The sequence below is a fragment of the Gadus macrocephalus genome, chromosome 21 (genome assembly GCF_031168955.1).
Source record: "Gadus macrocephalus chromosome 21, ASM3116895v1".
NCBI classification, from domain to species: Eukaryota; Metazoa; Chordata; class Actinopteri; order Gadiformes; family Gadidae; genus Gadus; species Gadus macrocephalus.
In genome coordinates, this window is record NC_082402.1 from 15,410,041 (window position 1) to 15,426,509 (window position 16,469).

The following is a 16,469-nucleotide window of genomic DNA, read 5'->3' on the forward strand; positions in this document are numbered from 1 at the left end:
AGCTGAGACGAGGCGAGTCGAGACGGGACGAGGCAAGAAGAGTGTAGGGGTGTTGTCCAGAAGATTGCTCAGGGCAAGTGAGGTTTCATATAGTAGTCTCCTGATTATATCTGTTCAGGTGTGGGCAAGGTTCAGGTGTGGGCGTGGTGTACGCCCTTCAGTGCGTGACGAGGTACACACAGTAGGCTAGCTATTATTGAAAGCCACAATCCAAATCATGAAATTAAGGTATTTCCGAATCCGTGTATGGTTTGTTAAATTGGAATATTCATATGGAATACCAACTGTATTATTCAGTCTTCCCGTTTTGGACATCCGTCAATCTTATCTTTTTTACTTTGGCGAGCAAGAAGTCAGGAGATGTTGTCCGGTATGAAGAGCAGAGAAACACATCTACAACATCTGTAGAGGTGTGGGCGTGGCATACTCCCATGGTGCTTCGCGAGTTGAATGACTATCGTCAGCGACGCACGGCACGGCTCACTCTGTTCGGATTTTCTCTGCTTGAGACATCTTTGTTCAGATTGACCCTTTTGCTCTCCTTTCCACGGATTAACATTGTGAGCGGATTCATTCGAGTACGTTCTGTCTTTCAACTTTGCGGTTCAACCAAAGAAGTTCGTTGTCAAGGTAAGTCCTTATGAAATGGATAATTATGTTTATTGTATTACGTTGGCATGGTTGCTTTGGCGGTTTGCTTTTGATGCAGTAATGGCAAGCAAAGGATTTGCGACAAAACATTAAAGCCCGTGGGTCTAGGTCGCCATTTTGCCACAGAAAAGCTTTGTGGTGGAATCTGTTGTTAGGGACGTAAGTCAGTGACGCTGTATGTATAATACAAAACACACTGAAGGCATGATATTTTGTCGCAAATCCTTTGCTATATAGTGTTCATTATTTAATTCTCGAAACGAGAAAACGTGGGATCATCTGAAATTGTTATTTATGTTTATTGCCATACGGCGGCGTCTGCGCCGCCATTTTGTCACAGAAAAGCTTTGTTGTGGAATCTGTTGTAGTGGACGTAAGTCAGTGATCTGCACAAACGCTAATACTCTTATCTCGCTGAAATCTTGACGGATTTACAAACGGTTTGGTTTCTTACAAACGCAGCTTTTCTCTTCGGCCTACATTGAAAACCTTGATAGGTTTTCAATGTAGGGTTGTAGTTGTTTTGGTAGCGGCTAAATTAGCATGTCGCGATACTACAGTGGATCACGTCTGCGCCGAGTAGATGCGCAGAGGGTTGAAACAGCGCTTGTCCGGTTTGGTTTCTTACAAACGCAGCTTTTCTCTTCGGCAGTGATGTTGATAGGTTTTCAATGTAGGGTTAGGGTTGTAGTTGTTTTGTTAGCGGCTAAATTAGCATGTCGCGATACTACAGGGGATCACGTCTGCGCCGAGTAGATGCGCAGAGGGTTGAAACGGCGGCGTCTAGGCCGCCAGCCATATTACCACAGAAAAGCTTTCTGGTGGACTCTGTCCATACAATGCAATGTGTTTAAAATGCTGCAATGTCGTGTTACATTCACTTTTTACACGCACACATCCGCCCAACAGTCTAAACTCTGTCCACCATATGCAATGTGTTTTAAATGCTGTGCTGTTGGTCATGAAACGGGAGATCGTCCGCCGTGCAACTCAAGGTGAGGTGCTGGTTAAATTTCTAATGCTGGTTGGGTTTTGACTGTATTTGCATTTTAGTTGTCCATCAATAGATTTTTTTGGAAAATGGTTAGTGTGTGTGTGTGTGTGTGTGTGTGTGTGTGTGTGTGTCTGTGTGTCTGTCTGTCTGTCTGTCTGTGTGTGTGTCTGTTCTGTGTGTTTGTGTGTGTGTCTGTGTGTGTCTGTCTGTCTCTGTGTGTCTGTGTGTGTGTGTGTCTGTCTGTATGTCTGTGTGTCTGTGTGTGTGTCTGTGTGTGTGTCTGTCTGTGTGTGTCTGTCTGTGTGTGTGTCTGTCTCTGTGTGTCTGTGTGTGTGTCTGTTCTGTGTGTTTGTGTGTCTGTCTGTGTGTGTGTGTGTGTCTGTCTGTGTGTTTGTGTGTCTGTCTGTGTGTGTGTGTGTCTGTGTGTCTGTGAGTCTGTCTGTGTGTGTCTGTGTGTCTGTCTGTCTCTGTGTGTGTGTCTGTGTGTCTGTCTGTGTGTCTGTCTGTGTGTCTGTGTGTGTGTCTGTCTGTGTGTGTGTGTGTGTCTCTGTGTCTGTCTGTCTGTCTGTCTGTGTCTGTCTGTCTGTCTGTGTGTCTGTCTGTCTCTGTGTGTCTGTGTGTCTATGTGTGTGTCTGTGTTTGTGTGTGTCTGTCTGTGTGTGTCTGTCTGTGTGTGTGTGTGTCTGTGTCTGTCTGTGTGTGTCTGTCTGTGTCTGTCTGTCTGTGTGTCTGTGTGTGTGTGTCTGTCTGTGTGTGTGTGTCTCTGTGTGTCTGTCTGTGTGTGTCTGTCTGTGTGTCTGTGTGTGTGTGTCTGTGTCTGTCTGTGTGTGTCTGTGTGTGTCTGTCTGTGTCTGTCTGTGTGTCTGTCTGTGTGTGTGTCTGTGTGTCTGTCTGTCTGTGTGTCTGTGTGTGTGTGTCTGTCTGTGTGTGTGTGTCTCTGTGTGTCTGTCTGTCTGTGTGTCTGTCTGTCTCTGTGTGTCTGTCTGTCTCTGTGTGTCTATGTGTGTGTCTGTGTGTTTGTGTGTCTGTGTGTGTCTGTCTGTGTGTGTGTGTCTGTCTGTCTGTCTGTCTGTGTGTCTGTCTGTGTGTCTGTCTGTGTGTCTGTCTGTCTCTGTGTGTGTGTCTGTCTCTGTGTGTGTGTCTGTCTGTCTCTGTGTGTGTCTGTGTGTGTGTGTGTCTCTGTCTGTCTCTGTGTGTGTCCGTGTGTGTGTGTGTCTCTGTCTGTCTCTGTGTGTGTCTGTGTGTCTGTGTGTGTCTGTCTGTGTGTGTGCCTGTCTGTGTGTGTGCCTGTCTGTGTGTGTGTCTATCTGTGTGTCTGTTTGTGTGTGTGTGTCTGTCTGTCTGTCTGTCTGTGTGTGTGCCTGTCTGTCTGTGTGTGTGTGTGTCTGTCTGTGGGGCTGTGTGGGGCTGTGTCGTGTGTGGCTGTATACTGATTTTCAGATTGTCTAAGCAAGGTAGGTTTGTTGGTCATGTGTTGAAAGGAGAAACAGGAGATCGTCCGCCGTTCAACTCAAGGTGAGGTGCTGATTTTATTACTTGGTGTTGGTTGGGTTTTGACTGATTTAGCATTTTAGTTGTCTATTAATAGATTTTTTTTGGGAAAATGGTTTCTGTACTGCCTATGTCATTCTATGCAAATATTTGGCTTTAAATTTGTCCTGGGATGAAAGCTTTATAAGTTGGCTGTGATTAGGAAATTTTAAATGCTGCAATGTCGTGTTACATTTCCTTTTTACACGCACACATCCGCCCAACAGTCTAAATTCTACCTCTGTCCACCATATGCAATGTGTTTTAAATGCTGTGCTTTAGCCCATATATTGATTTCACATGAACACCTTGTGCGTGTGTGTATTTATTGCACCTATCTGTTCTGTTTAATGTTCATTTCATATGAAAACACATGGTTATAATTACATAAATACATCTCTGTACAGGGTGGGGTTTTCAACATGCAGCCTTTCTTGATGTATATTTGTAAAGGGAAATCTTGTACCTATTTTGAAGCATTCTATTTTTCTTATTGTGAAATCATTAGATGCCTCGTGCCTCGCGCGCTTCGTCTGCAGCCAGGATGAGGATGAGGACGATTCTTCCGATGGCAACGACTCTGGCTAGCGGCTTCCTCCCTGGTATGTAGTCGTAAAGATACAATAATGTTTTCAACTCATTTATATTCCTCAGAATTCTATTGCATGAATGTGTGATGTTTGACTTTTAGATCAACAGCTCGAGATAAGTTATTCATTTTAGTTTTGCGTTGAATTTGTCTCTTTATTAGTGCGTGGCACTGGAGCACGTCACCGTGTCAAGCCGTGGCCGGTCTCTGCCCACACTGGGAAGTTCAACCGATTGGATCTCCCTCCTGAGTCTCCAGATAAGCAGGTAAACTTGTCAAATACCTTTCAGAAAATAATGTATAATTTAGCTGTGGAATATGTTTGGAGTGGAATGACAACTTTTTATTTGTCCTTATTTATAGTTTGTGCTGTTTGTGGGCGACTCGCATCTGCGTGCGTTGGTTGACCGTTACGTGAGGATGCCAGACGGTTGCCTTTCGTTTGGGTTCCTGTCTACGCCTGGGGCGTCTGCCGCTGAGCTCCGCACTGAGTTGCTGAACGCAGACATCCCCAGAACCCCCGACATCGTTTGCTTGCTGGCTCCAAGCAACAACCTCACCGCGACGCCCGGCATCGAAGCGGCTGGAGTTGCCTTCGATGGACTTCTGAGAGCTGCCCGCAGTCGATGGCCTAAGGTAGTTTTTGTGTTACAAAATAAAGTGTATTTTCAAGGCAGACTATTTAACAGAATTGTATAGTGTGTAATCCAAAACTTTTGTGCGGATCAGGTGTTTGTGCTCGATTTCCCTCCCCGGCTGGCGAGTGAATTGGCACCGCAACAATTCCTTCGAGAGGAGTTTCGTCGCGTTGCAGCAAAGAACGGTATGTAAAAATGATTAAGAGATAATGTCAGTATAGAATGTCTTTGTAGGAAAGCTTTTAGTGTATCAACACCACCTCTTGGTACCACGTGTAAAATATGTATATAGTGTATGGTTTAATATTTGTTTTCTTCTGCAGATGTAAAGTACTGCGTCACAGCTGACCGCTTTCCGCTGGACTCACGTGCCTTGTGGAGTCGTGATGGGGTAAGTCGTGTTATAACTTGGCACGTGAGAAATTCATGTAATGTCATTTTTATATGGCAAAAGCAGTTTATTTCAATAATAACCCGTGCTTCTCATTATAATAGATCCACCTGAGTGACGATCGGGGGATGCCGCTTCTCGCGAAGCTTCTGTGGCACTTCTCCTTTCGGCAGCTACAGTCACCTCTGCCTGTTACACCTCCGCCTGTGTCTCCTCCCAAGTCACCCCCGACTGTGAGACCCTTTGCTACCACCGTGGTTGTGAAGGGAGAGGTTTCCCGTCCACGTCCCCTTGACCCCTTCAAGGAAACTGTCGTCGGACGTCGCGGAAAGGTAAAAGTTATACAATTTTGAAGAGCTTTAGTTTTAGTTAGGCCACATTTATTGAATACTAATTCCCCCTATGTGTTTATAGCGCAGCCAACCTGAGTCCTGGGATGTGCCTGAGGACTGGGATCAGTCTTCCGTGCGGATCCTTCCTCATGAGGTTTGTACATTGGTATGATAGCTGATAGGAAATTAAACCGTAATGATGCGTACATTTGTTTCATTTAAATGCTATTCCTATAAGACAGGGCAAATGGTCAATGGCTCAATTCTGTTTTTTATTTCTAGGTTTGTGTGCCTCCTCTGGTCCTGAGGGAGTGCTTTGTCGTGCTAAACCCTATCCGGTTTAGCACTGACAAGTTGGCTGCAATGGATCGCATTGTTCCATCCAACCTTGACGTCCCCATGGGGAATCGCTCAAAGGTAATTTGTGTGATTTTAATATTAACCGTTTGTGAGTGCATACATATTAATAGCGCCTGTATGACAAGCAATATGACAAGCTTTACATTGTATGGTACAGATAGTTGCATTGATAACAAATGTGTTATATTTCATTAACTGTTATCATTTCTGTTCTCTTCCATTATGATAGAAACGGAAGGTGGCACATGGAACCACGGCTGTGGTCTCCAAAGGAAAGAAGGCCCGCCTTGAGGTTGGTAATTTCTCAGTGAAATATGTACTTGTTTTTTGGTTGAAACACAGGAACAACTATTTTCTGATTTTGCCTTTAACACAAGAGATAGTCCAACATTCTCTGTGTCGGTATTGTTTTGCCAATGATTTACAATTATTTTCCAGGCACTTCCAACTCCAGCAAGGATTGCTAAACCTTCGAAGCTGGTACCTCCCCCTCGACCTGTGCCAGAAGCGGCTGTGCCAGCCACCCTGGAGGGCTGCGTCTTTGTGCCTTCGAGCAAGGTAATTTGCATACAACATGTGATGATTACACACATTCAGTGAATAGAGTGCGGTTCTCTATTCTTTTGATTATTTTTCTAAGTTCCCTTTAAGAAAGTGTAGTTTTGTGTTTCCATTTCTCAATTGTATTGTACATATAATTCTTACTATGTCATTACAGTTTGCTCAACCGGAGGGGGATGACCAGACTCTGTGTGTTGATGAGTGGCCGTTTCTTCAAACAGACTTTTGTGAGGTAAAGGAATGGGGGAAAAAAAGAGCATCTTGTAATATTTGGGTTTTGTTGTTAAATCTGTATGTAGCGCCACAAAATACAGGCGTGCACAACACTGTTTGTTACTGTTTTAAATAAACTACATTAGCAGTAAGTTCTTTGAACTGCCCACTTTTCAATTTTCATACAATTGTATCTCTCATGATAATTTTGCTCCCTTACCTCATTGTAGAAGGTGAACCAGCCAGCTGCTCGGGTTGTCTCTGGACAGAGAAAACAAGAGGAGCCAACACCTTGGGGGCCAAAAGTTGTGATGGCCCAGGCTGATAAACCAACAGCCAATGAGACCAGCTTCTTGGAATGTTCAACCAAGGTAATGACAACAATATAAAAAATGATTTGCAAATAAGCAATCAATCTGTTCCAGGATCAGTATCTAGTAACATTTAAATTTTTACTTCATAATTACAATCAACATAGTTTAACTGTTTCTAACATGTTCTTGGTAATATCTACACACTATGAATTGGAAATGTCAAGAAGGTTGGCTGATGAACTTGTTGTGCTCATTTTAATTATTTAAACTGAACTGAAAGAAAAGTTTTCTTTGTCCTTAATTCTGTTCACCACAATACACCAAATGTCCCCTTTTTTATGGCTTATGAGTTTGCATGTGGGGGTAAACCTAATTTTTTTTAACATTCGTAATGTTTGTGATTGCAGATGACACACATTGAGGACCATGAGCCGTTTGAACCAGCACCTGAGGTCACTGCGAGCAGTCAGCAGGTATGTAATTACTAGTGGAAAAATTGTATACCAACGGGAAAAGCCACAGCTTAAGAGACCCATTTTGTTTTGATGTGTTTATTCTTTTAAAACATTGATATGGTGTAAGTGTGCAGATCTGACTAATTTGCCTATACTATGTACATTTTCAAATTACTTACTGGGAACCAACATGCTTTTAAAAACACTGAATTGTCATTTCAGCAGAGCCCGCCTGAGGACAATGGCCAGCTTGAAGATCCTTATCTAACACTTGGCAATCAGAAGGTACTTATTTTTAACATGTTATTCCCTGTTCCTTGTGAGTTTTCCTGCCATTTATTAGATCTTGGAAATTAGTTAAAGTAATGTTAATATCATGTACAATTCCGTTTTCCCATTATACACAGCCATGAACTACAGCTGATTGATTCCTAGCCTTTTTTATGAATTCCTTGTTAATTTCGATATAAACTATTGGTTACACTCCTTTTTGATTGAACTTCTGTTGTGTTTTTAGGCACCCTGTGATTTTGCACCTGCCAGAGCTGCTACATCAAGTCATGTGACTTATGACAACCCTGGGTGTCTTCAAGGATCGTTTGACCAGAGCAGCCACATATTCGGGGAAAATGCAGGTAAGCAGTGTGCTACAAATGGCATAGCGGCGATTATGACCCACACCACCCATAGCGTTCTCAAATGGAAAAAAAAGAACATTCATCATATTCTAAAACAAGGTAATGGCTTGTACACATCTATGCTAGAAAATAAGGAAATCAGTGCAGCCAAAACCAGTGGGCATATTTTCATTTCCGAGTTACCCAGACACTGCAAATTAAACAATAAATTATTTAGTTTGGAATATTTTGATACACTCACTGGAAGTCTTGATCAAAAGGATGATTATGACGCTTCTTTGCAAAACATAGCCATGCCTTTAGAAGAGGCTATTCAGAAGACACTGCTGCAGACAGACACATGCTTGCTCAACATCCAAGGAAGTGTCTGTGTCGTTTTCAAGGTCGAAACTGCTTTTGCAGTTTTCGATCCTCATTCTCGTAGTACTTGGGGTTCGGTTGCACCGGATGGAACCAGCATAGTAGCGCACTATGCTACTGTGTATGAGTTATATGACCATATTGAGAACCTTGTCAATTCCTTATATCAAAATCATCCACATGCTTTTGATATCCCAAACAAGGTGTTTGAAGTCACTGGTGTGAAAGCTGTTGAGGTAAACTCACCATTTACTGCTTTAACTGCACAGCCTGAAGCCAGCACTTCGGCACATGACGGTACTTTGGACACTGACAGTGACTCTGATCTCTGTGTCCTTTCGGTAACAGATAGAAATTCCCTTGCAGTAAACGCGTCTTTTTCCCTTGAAACTGTGCAGCCTGTAGCAAACACTTCTACATGTGACACAACTGTAAACATTGACAGTGATCCTCCAATTCACACAGTGGGTGCATCAGATGTCTGTTTAATTTCTGTAACAGATAGCCCCAATATAATATTTACTGGATTGACATTAAGGGAAAAAAACAGGATCTGCAACAAACTGAATGTCGTACCAAGTTTAGATCAAAATATTGTTGTACAAACCTTCGATATGGCACAGCCTGAGCCATGCCAAACAACATCCATTGAAGGTGACGGTAATTGTTTCTTTCGTTCTCTTTCGTCTGTATTGAGTGGTTGCGAGTCACATCACACAGCCTTTCGAAAGGCTGTAGTGAATCACATCTCAAATAATCCACTTAATTACATTACTTGTCTAAGACGGCAATTTGATTCTGTGGAGCAATATCTCTGGGACTCTAAAATGAAATATGTTGGATCTTGGGCAACAGAGTTGGAAATACAAGCTTCTGCAGATTTGCTCTGTGTTGATATTTACACATACAGTCAACAGAAATGGATTACGTTTACGGCGAACATTGAGCCGATTTCAAGAAAAGCTATATATCTGAATCACTGCAATGAATGCCATTATGAACCAATTGCATGTGTCAAAGAAAAAACCTCTCTTACATGCTTTAATTTAACTAGCTTCTGTGAAACGTCGCACAAAATGTCCAATGCAGAGCTTGTTTCACCACGTAAAATTTTTACTGATAAAGTAAATAATCTAAGAAAAAAGAGAACATATGCTGAGGACAAAGAATATAGGCATGTAAAAAAGCTACAAACACAACAAAGATATAATTGTGATGAACAGTATCAAGCAAATCAGAAAACTAGCAGTATCAAAAAATATGCCAATGATGAACCGTTCAAACAACAAGTCAAAAACAGCAGTATTGAAAAATATGCCAATAATGAACCATTCAAAGAACAAGTCAAAAACAGCAGTATTGAAAAATATGCCAATAATGAACCATTCAAACAACAGGTTTTAAAAAGCGGAATTGAAAAATATGCAAACAATCCTGCCTATCGTAACCAGGTAATACAAAGTATTGTAATCAAATACAGAGAAGATCCGGCCTATAAACCCTCTGTAATTGAAAAAAACTGTCAAAAGAGACTTAATCTAACCCTTTTAAAACACAATATTGACTTTGTAATTGAGCTCTTCCAAGAAGAGGTCAAACATGGACCAGAACATGTTTGTTGTGTATGTCACAGATTATTGTTCCGTAAGCAAGTTCGATTATGTGACATAACTTCATATGAATCCAAGGCTTCAACTGTGTCAGCAATTGCAAAACAATGCATTACTACAACATATCTCCATCAATGTGATAACTCATGTTTATCGCCATGCACACCGAAACAGACAGTTGCTGGGAAATTGTGGATATGTTTCAGTTGCAACTCCAAGTTACTCAGTGGTAAGGTTCCCCAGGAGAGCGCTGTGAACAATATGGCATTGGATCCAATTCCGGACGAATTAGGCACACTGAACTCATTAGAACAACACCTGTGCGCATTGAATATTCCCTTTATGCGACTTGTGGCATTGCCACGAGGTTCTCAGAATTCTGTCCATGGGCCGGTGACTTGCGTTCCATCAAACAGCGATGTAGTCACTTCGGTTCTCCCAAGGCTAGAAAATCAAGATTTAATGATCCGAATAAAACTGAAAAGAAAACTTACTTATAAGGGGCATTATCAGTATCAATATGTGCACACTCAAAAAATCCAAAATGCGATAGCATGTTTAAAGGACATGAATAAATGGTATAAGGACATAGACTTTAACGCAGAATGGGAAAATCCCTTGCCAGAAGATGCATGTTCTGTTTTGAAAGAATGCAACCCAGTTAATGACACTCCATCTGCACCTGAAAGCAGTGACATTACAACTCAATCAGACCAGGTGTCGGATGATGAAGAAGCTGACCACATATATGAAACTCAAACACACGGGTTACTCTTGGACACATGTTTGCAACCAATTGATATCGCGCAAGAAATATTTGATCAGCATTTTGAAAGTGTTTTATCGATAGCTCCAGCTGAGGGCAACAGTCCTGTTAGGCTGCTGACAGATAAGGGCAATGAAGCAAAATGTTTCCCAACTCTTTTCCCCAAAGGGACAGGTACATTCCATGATGCACGGCCCCACAGGCTCACTCTCAGTAGATACATCAACACACGCATCCTAAATGCTGATGGGAGGTTTAGCAGCAACTTGGACTACATTTTCTATGCTCAATATTTATCCGAGGTCAATCAGGTTGTTTCCAAGGTGTCCATAGCATTGAGAAAAGGTTACCATGCAGGTGAATCATTGGCTATAACTTCCGCCATGCTTTCAAACAAAGACTATGTACAAAATGTCTTAAAAACCGATCTCGGTTACAAGTTCCTTCAACCGATCCGAGGGACTCCAGTTTTTTGGCAAGGTGTACAGAAAAATCTATTTGCTATGGTTCGTCAGCTTGGTGTCCCTACTTGGTTCTGTTCATTTTCATGTGCTGATTTACGCTGGACTGAACTCATCGATGTTTTCATGAGACTACAGAAAATACAGGGAAATGTCAACGACCTGGACTGGTCACAGAGGTGCAATTTACTCAAAACTAATCCGGTTACCGCGGCAAGAATGTTCCAACACAGGTTTCAGACTTTCCTAAATGACGTCATCAAGTCACCAGCTAACCCCATTGGTAAAGTTATCGAGACATTTTTTAGAGTTGAATTCCAACAACGCGGCTCACCCCATACTCATTGTCTGTTCTGGGTGGAAAATGCACCGAAAATAGGCAAAAACACGGACCAAGAAGTCACACAATTTATTGATAAATACATCAGTTGTGAACTCCCGCCAGCAACCGACACATTGCATGAAGTTGTTTCCAGCGTTCAAAAACACAGCTCCAAGCATTCAAAGAGTTGTAGGAAAAAAGGCACAACATGCAGATTTAACTTTCCACGTCCTCCAAGCAACCACACCTTTCTTTGTAGAAGTAAAACAGACGAGAACCAGGATGTAACAGACGCTGATCCGATAGACGTCTCTATATTAGAAATGCGAAAAGAAAAAGAGGTGGCTAAAAGTGTCATGACAAGGGTCAAACATGCTCTTTCAAGTCCAGACCTAACCTTCGACACTGTGGATCAGCTGTTTGCTTCCATTAACATCACCCAGGAAATGTTTAAAGATGCCTACCGATTGACAACCAATAAAAACGCGGTTGTACACAAACGCAACCCATCAGATGTTTACGTTAATCAATACAACAAAGACCTTTTGCGTTGCTGGGATGCCAACATGGACATACAATATGTCTGCGATGCTTTTGCTTGTGTAGTATACATAATATCCTACATCTCAAAAGCAGAACAAGACATGGGCTTATTGTTACAACATACTCAAAATGAAATGAAAAAACATGGAAATTTAGATGCAAAACAAACACTCAATAAGTTGGGAAGTGTCTTTCTCCACAATCGCGAGGTCTCAGCTCAAGAAAGTGTTTATCGAGTCACAAACATGCATCTCAACGAATGCTCAAGACTGGTCACATTTATCCCTACTGGTGAAAATACCGTCAGAATGAGTTATCCTCTCAGTGTCATTCAAAGCAAAGCAGAACAGGGTGACACATCAACAGACTCGATATGGATGACGAGCATAACGGACCGCTACAAAAACCGCCCCCAGGGCGCAATTTTCCATGATATTTGTATAGCCACATTTGCTTCAAAATACAGAGTTCTGTACGGGAAAGAGCAGCACAGCCAGGGCTCTGTTAAACTGGAAAATAACACTGGCTTTGTTAAGATGAGAACTAGGGGACCTGATGCTGTTGCTAGATACGCTCGTTTCTCACAAACCAAATATCCAGAAAAACACTACCACAGTTTGCTACAATTGTTTTTGCCTCATTATTCAACAGATGAGTTAAAACCTCCACCGTACAACAGTTATGAGCAGTTTTACAGGACCGGTTCCATCACTAACAGCAGCAATACAACGCAAAGTGTTAAGGAAGTTGTAGATTTCAACAGATCCCTGTTTGAAGTAGATGCAGATGAGCTCGACAGATGCCAAGAGGTTGCAGGGCACCGCGGGGCTCACGACGAGGCATGGGCAGACCTTTGCCCTGAATCTGAGTTGGAGCGATTAGAATGTCAGGAGGAGATGTCTAACAACAACGACACAAATCCAAATGAAAGAGAAGCCATACCGGACTTGCAGTCGGACGCAAAGGCAACGCTGTCTAAAGAATTTCCCACACACTCGATACAAAGAGCTGAAGGTCTGTCCATTATGCGCACGTTAAACGAACAACAGACTCAAATTTTTTACAAAATCCGCGCATGGTGCCTTGACAAAATCAATGGCAAAAACCCAGACCCGTTTCGCGTATTCATTTCAGGGGGAGCAGGCACGGGAAAGTCCCACCTGATTAAAGCTGTGTACTACGAGTCATGCAGACTCTTTGCAAGAATGTCCATTAATCCAGACGACACTCATGTTTTGCTAGCTGCTCCTACAGGAGTAGCAGCATATAACATCAACGGAAGCACCATACACAGCACCTTTGCTATTACTACCACTGCCAAACTGCCATATCAACCTCTAGGAGATGAAAGAATCAATTCGTTAAGAGCCACCATGAAAGACTTACAAATACTCATTTTGGACGAGGTGAGTATGGTTGATCATAAAATCCTGACGTATGTCCATGGCAGACTACGACAAATAAAGCAACAAGGAGATTATGCATTGTTTGGGAATGTATCAATCATGGCAGTTGGTGACTTCTTCCAGCTCGGCCCTGTAAAGGGAACACCTCTTTACCACGAGCAATTGGTGACCGATCTGTGGAACAATCATTTCACTCACATTGAGTTGACCAAGATAATGCGACAAAAAAACAAAGAGTTTGCTGAAACCTTGAATCGTCTTAGAAAACACAGAAAAGGAGACAATCTTTACCAGCGAGATGAAGTCTTGCTAAGACAACGCGAGACCGGCGAGGGGGAACTGACACAGGACCTTCACATTTTCGCCACAAACGATGAAGTGGCAGCCCATAACATCGCCATGTTACACAAGACGTGTACGGATTTGGTGCAAATTAAAGCTCAAGATAGTCAGAGAAACCCTACCACAGGACAAGTAACAAGAAAAAATAATCCGAAATTTGATAGTCAGACATGTTTAAGCAGAACGTTAATCGTTGGTCCATCAGCTCGCGTAATGCTCATCAAAAATATAGATCTGTCAGATGGATTGGTCAATGGTGTATTCGGTACCGTTTGCAAAATCACCTTTGAAGGGAACGTTCAGTTTCCCAAAACCATTTTGGTTAAGTTTGACAATGACACAATCGGCAGGAAACTGAGGAGTAGGTCTATATGCTTTGAGCCTCAATTTCAACAAGCAACACCCATAGATGCTGTGGAAGACAAAGTAATGACTGGTGGATCTAGACGCCAATTCCCGTTACGCCTAGCATGGGCCTGTACCATACACAAAGTTCAAGGTTTAACTTTAGAAAGAGCTGTAGTGTCCCTTAAAAGGATATTTGCAGCTGGCCAAGCATATGTAGCATTAAGCCGAGTAACGTGTGAGGAAAACCTTATCATTCAAGACTACGCAGCCAAAGCCTTCTATTCGAAACCAGACATCGACATTTCCCTGCAAAAAATGGAACCATTCATTGCAACTCCACCAGCAGAAAGAACTTCAACCCTCAAAATATGCCTCCACAACATTCAAGGTCTATGTCAACACATGGAAGACCTTAAACATGACCAGAGAATCTTGAGTGCTGACATCATTTGCGTGACAGAAACATGGCTGGAACAAAGCACATCAGTCAGTTCCATTGAAATGCCAGGTTGGACTTTTAATCACAAACTCCGGTCCCAATCCTACCATAACATGACCCAATTCCAAGACTTGGTAAACAAACGGCACGGTGGTGTGGGCTACTATCACAAAGACCACATCACTTGTAACATTATACACATGCCGTGCAGTGACTTGGAAGCCATCATGTTTAATGTTCAGCCTTTGAATTACAATTTCATTGTGCTGTACAAACCGCCATCATATCAACTCGCCTTATTCAAACAAAATCTCGCTTTGGTAATGCAACAATTTAACCAACTTTCAGGAGGAAAGGTAATTATGGGTGACTTCAACGACAATGCCCTTGTTTCTAAATCTGCAGAAAATTTCATGCAACAACAAGGTTACACCCAAATTGTCTCTTCGCCAACAACAGAAAACGACACAACAATTGATCACGTTTACATTCGTGACATTAGTCCCACTGATATCAAAGTGCAAATTCTGTCCACCTACTACTCCGATCATGAGTGCCTCTGTTTAGATTTCCTTCGGTAACTGGTTAGCTCGTTTAGCTCGCAGGTTTTAGCACTACCCAATATTTTAAATGTTTTGTCTGTCTTTTCTATTAATTCAAATAAATAATAAATATTAAATATTATATATTTTTTATTTTTTTACATTTTCTATTTTTTCTTATAAATCATGAATTTTCTCCCCATTATTTTTTTATGGATTTGCCCCTCTAATGAAAGCCATAGATATGTTTTTATTTTTTAGCACTACCCAATGATTTAAATGTTTTGTCTTTGTCTTTTCTATTTTTTCTAATCAATAATAAATATTATCAATTTTTACCTTTTTTTTTCAATTTTTTCTAATAAATAATACATATTAACCATTTTTTACTTTTTGGATTTTAACTTTACATTTTCTCCCCATTTTTTTTTATTTGCCCCTCTAATAAAAGCCATAGCTATTTTGGCCCTTTTCAGCATTTTTTTCCCTATTCATCTATAACTTACAATTTACAATAAGGGTACATAGATAAGCTATTTGTTAATGCTTAGTTAATAACTCATAGCTAACTAACCATTTCTAAATACTTGTGTAATGCTTGATTAGCATTAACTAAGTCAAACTAACTGTTATCCTTAGTTAATGCTAATCTAAGCATCAACCAAGTGAAATTAACTGTAATGCTTAGTTAATACTTATCTTAGCATTAACTAAGCATTACAGTTACTTTTACTTAGTTAATACTTATCTTAGCATTAACTAAGTAAAACTAACTGTTAGGCTTAGTTAATACTATGGTAAGTATAGTTAACTAAGCATACTTAATGCCTAACCAATCATTACTTCACATTAAATAGTGTTAAATACGCATTAACAAACCATTGATAACATTACGTAAGTATTAGTCCACATATATATGATGTACCCTCATTGTAGTATGTTAACCATGGATTTAGGTTTCCTTTTTATTCAATCTTTAAAATACCATTTGAATTTTTTTGATTTTTCCAAATTTATTTGCCTCTCAAAACCCAACCCCTCGTCCACGTCGTGAGAGGCGGAAACAGTGTGTCTGTATTCCAGGTCCATCCAAGACGCTGTCTGGATGGACCTGGAAACATGCTGGCCAACGGGGCTCTGGTAATGCAAACCAATCAAAACGGTAGCGGACAAGGCGTTTGGGGCTACAACTCCCACACCGAACCTCTCACAGTCAAAACCTTTATATCCACAGGTTCACGGTAGCGTTTTGAACACATGCTTCGCGTTGTGCCGGCGAAACGCACATTTCTTGTCGCGTTGTGCCGGCGAAATGCACACTTCTTGGACCCCTGCATAACTGCTTGCAGTTCTAGTTATACTTACCTCCTTGAAAGTGGTACCACAGCCCATACCGTAAATGGTGCACACACGCCAATTGCATGACTAGATCCAGATCCGTGTAGACTACGCAGACGACAAAATCCAGACATGCCGGCCACTAGGTGGCGCTATAACTAGAAAATCGCGTTTGGGGCTATAACTCCCACACCGAACCTCCCAGAGTCCAAAAACTTGTACACACAGATGCACTGGAGTCTGCTGCATCTTTTGGCCTAGGCCACGCCCATTTGCGTCTATGAATATTTTTCGCTAAATCGCGAAAACCGCAAAACTGTTTTTTC

At 41.6% G+C, this 16,469-nt stretch overlaps 2 protein-coding genes across 2 annotated transcripts; both read left to right on the plus strand.

The window, feature by feature from the left end:
* The first annotated feature begins 1,612 nt into the window (after positions 1–1,612).
* LOC132450256 (uncharacterized) lies at positions 1,613–6,145 on the plus strand. The gene is made up of 12 exons (XM_060042333.1): positions 1,613–1,646; positions 3,086–3,099; positions 3,899–4,030; positions 4,128–4,400; positions 4,494–4,587; positions 4,726–4,793; positions 4,898–5,125; positions 5,208–5,279; positions 5,408–5,542; positions 5,715–5,777; positions 5,924–6,043; positions 6,137–6,145. The coding sequence occupies exons 1-12, from the start codon at positions 1,613–1,615 to the stop codon at positions 6,143–6,145; spliced, it is 1,242 nt and encodes a 413-aa protein (XP_059898316.1).
* On the plus strand, positions 6,119–15,163 carry LOC132449738 (uncharacterized). The gene is made up of 5 exons (XM_060041545.1): positions 6,119–6,278; positions 6,490–6,630; positions 6,981–7,046; positions 7,251–7,313; positions 7,546–15,163. The coding sequence occupies exons 1-5, from the start codon at positions 6,192–6,194 to the stop codon at positions 14,842–14,844; spliced, it is 7,656 nt and encodes a 2,551-aa protein (XP_059897528.1). The 5' UTR covers positions 6,119–6,191; the 3' UTR covers positions 14,845–15,163.
* The last annotated feature ends 1,306 nt before the right edge of the window (positions 15,164–16,469 follow it).

Bases quoted from the DNA above. Each gene is read 5' to 3' on its own strand.
- LOC132450256 (XM_060042333.1), top strand. From the start codon at position 1,613: ATGAAACGGGAGATCGTCCGCCGTGCAACTCAAG. The intron at 4,031-4,127 runs GTAAACTTGTCA...CCTTATTTATAG, and splicing joins CTGAGTCTCCAGATAAGCAG to TTTGTGCTGTTTGTGGGCGA. The intron at 4,794-4,897 runs GTAAGTCGTGTT...TCATTATAATAG, and splicing joins CCTTGTGGAGTCGTGATGGG to ATCCACCTGAGTGACGATCG.
- LOC132449738 (XM_060041545.1), top strand. From the start codon at position 6,192: ATGTCATTACAGTTTGCTCAACCGGAGGGGGATGACCAGACTCTGTGT. The intron at 6,631-6,980 runs GTAATGACAACA...TTGTGATTGCAG, and splicing joins TCTTGGAATGTTCAACCAAG to ATGACACACATTGAGGACCA. The intron at 7,314-7,545 runs GTACTTATTTTT...TTGTGTTTTTAG, and splicing joins TAACACTTGGCAATCAGAAG to GCACCCTGTGATTTTGCACC.